This window comes from Microtus ochrogaster, unplaced genomic scaffold, assembly GCF_000317375.1.
Source record: "Microtus ochrogaster isolate Prairie Vole_2 unplaced genomic scaffold, MicOch1.0 UNK12, whole genome shotgun sequence".
In the NCBI taxonomy this organism is placed as follows: domain Eukaryota; kingdom Metazoa; phylum Chordata; class Mammalia; order Rodentia; family Cricetidae; genus Microtus; species Microtus ochrogaster.
This window is the reverse complement of record NW_004949110.1, coordinates 2884153-2892984: the sequence shown is the minus strand read 5'-3', so window position 1 is coordinate 2892984 and position 8832 is coordinate 2884153. Positions and strand designations below refer to the sequence as shown.

At 38.2% G+C, this 8832-nt stretch overlaps 1 protein-coding gene across 2 annotated transcripts in view; it reads right to left on the bottom strand.

The window, feature by feature from the left end:
• Plod2 (procollagen-lysine,2-oxoglutarate 5-dioxygenase 2) overlaps window positions 1-8832 on the bottom strand; it is a 65347-nt gene that overhangs the window by 17597 nt on the left and 38918 nt on the right. For both annotated transcript variants that reach the window (XM_005366656.3, XM_005366657.3), the window contains exons 6-9: window positions 7793-7856; window positions 6116-6213; window positions 2767-2868; window positions 146-271 (exon numbers count right to left, since the gene is read on the bottom strand). In XM_005366656.3, the coding sequence (XP_005366713.1) occupies window positions 146-271; window positions 2767-2868; window positions 6116-6213; window positions 7793-7856 (390 nt within the window). The remainder of the gene's footprint in view (window positions 1-145; window positions 272-2766; window positions 2869-6115; window positions 6214-7792; window positions 7857-8832) is intronic.

The window sequence follows — 8832 nt, the reverse complement described above, 5'->3', positions numbered from 1 at the left end:
TCTCTGTGAGTTCGAGACCAGTCTGGTCTACAGAGCGAGTTCCAGGACAGGCTCCAAAGCCACAGAGAAACCCTGTCTCGAAAAAACAAAACAAAACAAAAAAAAAAAAATTGTCACATTCAGCACTCAAGACTGAAATACTTACTTTATTATGAATAAAGAGTTTAAGTGCTTCTTTGGGATAATCCAGTGTTAACAGTAAGTCCAGGAATCGAGGTAGAAAAGGGGTTGGTTGTTCAATAAAAACACCTATTGTTACCTTTGGATGGACCTACGTTTTAGAGCAAACACAAAAGCAAATTATGATCAGTATAATTTCAAATTCTATTCAAATCTTAGTAGGGGGGGAACAACAAGCAAAGAAAAGAAAAGGAACAGAACAAATAAAACAAGAAGAAACACAAGACTTTCAGGTCAGCACAATCACAAAGCTGCCTCAGCCACTGAATCCTTTAACACTGCAGTCTACCTCTGTGAAGCCAACCAGAGTGATTTTATTGACTCACTCTCTTAACATGGATTTATAACCTAAAGGAAGTTATTATCCTGTTCACCATATGGATGACATGGTACACAGCCTGTGTAAGTAATCCATTTCCTTCAGGGCTCCTCTCAAAGAAGCCAAATGGTGTTTTGAAAAATTCTATAAAAAATACCAGAGTTCTAGATCAGGGATGCTGCTCATGGCAGAGTGCCTCCCTACCTCTGGGCTTGGAGAACAAGAAGAGGTGAGGAGAAAGAAAAAAAGAAGAGAACGGGGATGGAGGAGGAGGGAGGATGGAGAGGAAGAGGGAGGATAAAGAGGAATGACCCCACCTTATTAATAGGCTTTGCTATTTTTTTACTTACTTTCAGCATGTTATAAGAAAAACTACTTTCTTTAGTTAACATATTATCTTAGTGTGAATATTTTTATATGTTTTCTTAAATCCACATTAAGCATGTGTTAGGTATAATTTCTTTTTTTTATTTTCTTATGTAAAATATCTGTAATACACATTGGCCATGGCAGTCTTTGTGATGGGTGGGGTTTTATCAAAGGGAATGAAAGCTCCTGGTTTGAAAAGGTTATGATCAAGGTAGTAAAACAGATATGCAAGTCAATTATTATGCAATGAAACTAAAACCAGAGCTGCATGAAGTCTTCACGGAGCCCAAACTCCGTGCTGAGCAAGTCCGCTGCCACTGCACTAGAAACTCAGACCCAGAAATAGTGATGTGTTTAATCCTGCACATATTAAGTGTTGAATGGGCTATTTCTTCCCATCTCTTCACACATATCTCTCCGTTATCTGGATGTGTGAACGTCTGCTTGCAGGGAAGTGAGCCTGTCCATTGTGCTTTATCAGTTCGCTGGCCCAAACACCAATTACGAGATGAGGAAATAAATGCAAAGAACTAGAAACAGTACACCTACCCTCTAGGAGTTTTCAGTTTAATGGGAAAAAAGAGTCAAGAGCAGATCATATCTCCTCTAAAATGTTTAATTCAAATATACTAAGTGCCTTAGAAGTTAACCATCCCACATTTATACACGAGCAAGATGGAATTCAGAGTAGTAATTTACATCCATTGCAAGCTTCTCTTTTAATATTTATTAAAGTAATTTAACTATGAAATTTAAACTGTCTCTAAAACGTGCACGTGTAGGGCCAGCAAGATGAACTCAGGCAGTGAGGCGTTTGCCACTGATCCTGTCAATCTAACCCACAGGGCTCACAGAGCAAAAGAAGAGAGCCAAATCTTGCAAGATGTCCCCTGACCTCCACACATGCACACAAAATGTACTAACATATACACAAATACATGCACACACATAGCATAAATGAATAAAAATGTGAAAAAATTTAACTCTACCTGGTAAGAAGCTGTTTTGACCCACATTTAAACATATGCTGTGTGCAGGATCTTAACTCCTACAAATGCTTCATTTCTATGTCCCTGTTGCATGCTCACTGTGTTTTGAGAACTACAGAATTTTATTATATTTAGGAATAAGTAATTTTCCCTTTCTAGAACAATTTAATAAGTTGTAAGTCAAGCGCAGAAACCAAATTATTTATATGTAAAAAACATTATTTATATGCTGAATAAAAACCTCAACACTAACATTTTATCCTTGAATCAGAAAGTTTAAATTAAAAGGGAAAATCCAAACAGAAGGAATTGATTCTCCTTCCAGAGGACACCATTTTCTGCAAAAAGCATCAAGACAAGTGTTTAAACATCTCCATAGTGCGGATTCATTCAGAACTGCTTTGGCCCTCTTTCCAGAAAGGAAACATTTAGTTTGTTGCTTCAAAGTCTGGCCAAAAACCTTCCTTTCAAGTGACATAGAGTTCTATTCAGAAGTTACTAAATGTAGACAATTTACTTTTTATCCTCCCTTCAGACTGTGGTGAGAAATCAAGCACTAGTTTAGGGAGATCCAGTGCCCTGTGTCGTGGGACCTTGCCACTCCACAGCTGCTGCAGTCACACATGTCTCTGGGGACTTTATTTTTACCAGTGTTGCTCTGACTTCGCTGGCATGCTGTCAGTTGATCAGTCTACTTACGGCAAATAAGGTCAACTTTTAGCTGTCATTGCTTTCAAAATAATCGAAAGCACAGGCTTCTAGATTTTCTAAGTCACTGTACTTTCACATTAGAAATCATCATCAAACATACAAGGGAAACTATCGAACGATTTGCCTTTTTCCTGTGTCACTGCATCTCATGACAATGTAGATTTCTGATGTATGTTCATACACATAAATTCCACTTACATCCACTGCAGACAAGTCAATTGTGTCAAAGTCACAAAGAGCACAGCCACTTTCCAGTGTCCATGAATTAGGAACATAGTTTCCAAAGTAATTCTGGAGAATCTAATAAATGCAGGAAAAAACAGATGAACAGAAGCAGTCTGTAGGCACCAAGTTGTCACTATACAATTACATAGCTTTAGAGAATTCTTGTCTGCACCTGGCAAAATTCCCCAATCACACTAACATTTATCACCAACATATATACATTCTTCAGGTGATGAATCATTAAGTTCTACAAACTGTGTCTAGAAATGACCAAGTTGTTATAAAAGATAAAAGTCATATTTGATATAACTTGATGTAAGGATTACTAGAATTTGCCATTGTAACCAAAAACTAGGCCAAGTAAACTTTTAAAGGAACAATTAAGACATTTATACAAACCACCATGATTCAAGTATGCAGTAATGAGATAAATATGTCTAAATGTCCAGCACAGACATTTAAATTGACCCATTACCTGCAGTAAATGGGGCAAGGATAAGGTGACTCTCACCAAACACATCACATAGAACAAAGAGTGAGGCAGCTTTATCACCAAAGAACACAAAGCTATTTCTGGAGACGTAAATGGAGCCTGCTTGTTCATTTTCAGGCCATGCAGACCCAAATAATCACACAGAAACTATACTAACTACAACACTGTTTGGCTAATAGCTTAGGTATATTCCTAGCTAGTTCGTGCATCTTAAATTAACCCATTTCTATTAATTTATGTATCACCATGAGGCTGTGGCCTACCAGTAAGGTTCCGTGTCTGTCTCCTTCAGCAGCTACAAGATGCACCTTGACTCTGCCTACTATGTCTATATATTTTCTGTTCAGATTTCCTGCCTGGCTGTACTCTGCTAAGCCACTGACCAAAACAGCTTTATTCATCAAACAATAGAAGCAACACATATACAGAAGGACATCCTACATCACAGAGTCGCTTCTGTCAGCCAGGCTTCGGGGTGCTGCTCAGAGGACTAATGCATCAAGGGATTAAAACAGTCATTCCACAAACCAAAGGAAAGCAGCAGTGGAGACCGCTTACCCATCTGAGAGGGCGTCTCCTCTCTGACTAGCCCCTCTCTTTTAATTATCTATTGGGATTTATCTCATTTTGTAAAAACTGTGATTTTATATTTTGAAGGGTAGTCAGTAAAGGGAGGAAGTTGGCACAAGAAACAAGCAGACTACAATTCCCTTTGAGCCCTCAAAATATCTTAAACCTTTCTGAAATTGGGACATTGCAGAATCATTCTCTAGATGTATATATAACAAAGTTACTACATGCTTTGCAATCTTGATACCACACAGTGTCTGTTGTTAAATTACATTACCACTGTAAGAACACACTTCAAATCCTCATTATGCTCATATAATCATGTTTTTCATATCTGCTTGTTTGTTTCTGTTTTTGCTTTGAGACAGGGTTTCTCTGTGTAGCTATGGCTGCCCTGGAACTCCCTCTGTAGACCATGCACCCCCAGAACTTGAAGAGATCTACCTGCCTCTGCCTCTCATGAGTCTGAGATTAAAGGCTGGTGCCACCACAGCCAGCTAATCATGCTTTTCTTGTCTTTGCTTTTGTTTTTTTTTTTTTTAACATGGCAAAAGTAAGACATTCAAAAGAAAAAGTCAAACATTTTAAAGACAGAAGTGAGAGCACATAAGTAAGTGCTTACAAGATATTTCTAGCTTCTTAAAACCCTAAAGTACAGCACATAGGAAGCTAACTCGGTCATTTTGCCAGTGTCCTTTCCTAGGTCTATCAAAATATTTCTACAACACAGAAATTTCAATCAGAAAATGCTAAAGCCAGGAAACTGATAAGCACAGGAAAGCCTTTGTGCTACCTAAATGCTATAGAGGTGGATACATTGAACCTCTGTAAACCTAAGAAATGGATAAGCACCACAACAGCTTTGGATGATATGGGACCTCAGAAGTCAGAAACCATATGTCATGACAGTCATTATGACATTCCAAGAGTCAGTATGGCTGGGCATGATTTTGGTGCACACCTTTAACCCCAGCACTCCAGAGGCAGATGCAGGTGAATCTCCTTGAGTTCAAAGTCAGCCTGGTCTGCAAGGTGAGGTAAATGCTAGCCAATACTACACAATGACATCCTCTCAAAGAGGGGTAGGGAACAATGGAGCATTTAAAGTGCATAAAACAAACAAAAACAAGACACAGAAAGTACTTCTGATTGACAAATAATGAAGGTGAGTACTAAAATAAGACACACATATATACATTATACATTATATATATAATGTGCTCCGTAATACATGTTACTTTGAAAGGACATGAAAATTACAAAATACATAATCTTCATTAGAATGTCCTTGAAAATATTTTTAAAGGAAGTAAAAGTCCCTGAAATTGCTGGACACATTAAAAATCCTCACATTTAAGGACTGACACTTTTCCCACTGAGGAATAACATCAAAATTTAATATTTGTGCCATGAATTCTAGATCCCCTGTATGAATATGAAAATGGCCAACAGTCCTAAGAGGTAAAGCACAAAGAAGCAAAACTTTCAGTTTTCAGAAATAAAGTTCAATTTTGTAACTTTCCACCTTCTACCCTTTTTCTAGAGTAGTAAACGTTGGGAAACAGTACTACTGATGGGAAATGTCCTGGTATTTGTCATCCCATGGCAGAGATTGCCCATCTCCTCCCAATACCCATGCACCAGGGCATCTGTTTCCCTCGTAACAACTGTGGACATTTCTGCTGGCCACTGGGGAAGGTGTGGAAAGCTGCTGAAGGGCGAGGCTGCCTTGAGTTCCTGGGCACCGAGCAAGAACTTTCCTGAGTCCTCTTCAAAGTACATCCAAATATGATGTCATCTGCACTCACAGAGGGCCCATCCCCGCCCCATCTAGTTATTAGTCAAGGTCGCAGCAGCTAAGAACTATGATTTTGGGGCATGGGTTAAGGTCATTGATTTTATTATAAATCAAATTATTTAAAGAAATTATTTTTCATGTGCAGCACATGTGATTATTCTAGGATCTCTGAACAATTAGGGGAATAAGGCTTGCTCTCTGGGTCTCTGACCTTTACTGTTCCTAAAACGGTAGTCACTAAAGTGAAGTATGTATCTATAGAATAGAAGGTCATAATCTTGCTATGAGAAAACCCTGTTTATTTTAAGTCAGATGCTACACTGCATAAAAGACAACGCAAATAAACTGTCCACATTCAAGTTTTTCAAAGAACCTGTTTTAAAGAGATGAGGACCCTCTCATATTGTTCCATAGTCCAACTCAGAGAAACAGACAATCAGTTAATGGGTATAGGTACTTACTTTGGTGGGCCCATTTCCATTAATTGCTACTGGCAGTGTTTCATAAAACGTATTCTTCACTCTGCTTTTACCATTTTCAAATTTTAAAACCACCTCATCTGGGTTAAAAAGAGAAAAGTTTTCCTTAACTTCAAACATTTGTAGGTCTATGAATTTCCATGACACACAATCACATTTTTCAATGCATAGAAACTATCTTGCCCAAGTCAGCAGTTTTCCAAATTGAAGAAGGGTACAGGTAGTCACAGGCTGATTCCAACCAAATACCCGAGCACTAAGCCGGGTTGTCAAGTGCTTTGTTGGTCCCTGATGTGTTTGCCAGCAGTGTGGCACCAGCTGGATCCACTATCACAGCGTATCTGTAGTGGACCCAGACCGGCATTGAAGGCTTATTCTAGAAAGAGCAAGCAATGTGTGTATGGCGAAGGTGCATTGCCTGGCATAAGCAAGACTTTCACAGCTGACTGACCATCTGACAGATGTGCAGCTCTCAATTGGCCTTCTATCTCAAGAACCTAATCACTCTATGGACAGCACCATGAACTGTATAGAACTATAACATATTCTTAACTTTTTAAATAATATGCATTAATAAATAAAAATATTTTGAGTTTTAGTACATAAATTAAAACATCAAGAATACTCACAAGTATGTTCATGGCAATCTCTGTGCAGATGTACCTACAGATGCTGGTATGGACATGTTCTCTGTGTGTGTACTCAAAAATATGTAACTGTATGCACAAGTTCTGTTTGAGTAATCAAAAATGTGCAGTTGTGTGCACACATTATATGTTTATTCATAGTTATCCAGGTTTATTCACATGTTCTTGAGGCAGTACTTTAAAATGTGCAGGTATATATACATGATATATGCACATTCATGTGCAGGTTTGTGCACAAGCTCTGTATATATCACAAATGCGCGCACACACACTCTGTTCATGCACTCACAAGTATGCAAACATGTTTGCTTGTGTATTTACAAGTGTACATGTATGCCCCTATGCTCTGTGAGAGTGTATTCACGTATAAACTGGTGTGCACACATGCTTTTTGAGTGTACTCAAAGATGCCGGTGTGTACACACATTGTGTATATATTCATAAATGTGCAGGTTGTTATGTGCAGACACTATGGGATTGTACTAACACATAGTTCGGTATGTGTGCATACTCTGTTAGAGTGTACTCCCTTGTCTACCAGTGTGAACACATGTTCTGAGTATAGTCATGTGAAGTTCATGTGTGTACACATACTTTGTACATCTACTCACAAGTATGTCACTGTATACATGATCTTCGTATGTCCTCATACGTGTACTCAGAGTGAGCATGCTCTGTAAAAGTGTATTCATGAATGTGCAGGTATGAGCACACAGAATACTCCTAAGTGTGTAGGTTTATAGACACGCTATAAGTATTCTCACAAATGTGCACACACTTGATGCAGATAGCCATAAGTGTCTGGATGCATACACACACTCTGCAGAAGCATATTCATAATAGGAATGGAATTTTCTAAACTATATGAAAACATCAAATTAATTTCAGTGTTTAATTTTTTTAAAACATTTTCGAGGCTGGCACCTTGGTCATAGCTCAAATGGTTTACTGCAGAAGAGAATGCTGAATACAGGCATTCACAACTATGAGAAGACAGTGTATGTATCTGTACCTGTAGCTCCATTCAAGGCCTGGAAAATTTTGCATTTGTGATCCAATGTGATGTTAAATGCTTCCTAAAAAAGTAAAGGAAATAGGCAACATTGAAAATTATAACAGAAACAACCACCAACATGGTCAAATTGATTATGCATCTCTGGGGTAATTTACAGCTTAAAATAGTTGCTCAGTGTATTAAGGAAAAGATTCAGATGTCTAAGACAGCACTGTAGGCAGATGCACACACAGACAGGCCTTGCTTCCCTGATGACAGGGTGCAGAAGTCACAATGCAAGAAACATCACAAATGCACAGAAAATGAACAAAATGTAACTTCACACCATTTAAAATATTTTTTTTTCAAATTACAGTTTCCTCTTTTTTTCTCTGAATTAAAGATTAAATCAATCTTATGAACTCTCTCTATAAAGTTAGTGGCAGACTCGGTTTTAACAGTCCCCAGATTTTCAGTATGGCGTATGTATTGGGAAAAGCATGAAATTGCATTTATGTGTTATGTGTAGTTACATGATATGTTACGTGCACTTCCTGACTCTTCCTGAAAGGCTAGCTAAGGAGACCTCAAGAATTTAAATAACACTTTGTTGTTTTTTTTCAACCAACCTGCATTTTATCTGTCTGACTGTCATGACCAGGGCTCCAACAGCCATCTGGTCACAGAGACACTGAAAATACACACTCCACATATAGTGTGGAACAGACAAGAGCTACCTTGCTGGAAAGCAGCACACCATTGTTGCAACCGACACTATCTCAGAGGAAAAAATAAACACATTGACAAATATATTCCTTATATTCCTTATTTAGCCCACTATTATGTTTAGTTAGTGTATTTGTGATAATTACAATATTTTTATCAGGAAATGAGGCTCTGTCTGGCCCCTAGAATCTCAGGCCATAATCTCTGGAATTTCATAATCTATTCATTCCATAATTTATACTCTGAAGCACTTTTTTTCTGTTTCCCCCTTTTTGGTCAGTATGTACATGTTGTGTGTGTGTGTGTGTGTGTGTGTGTGTGTGTGTGTGTGT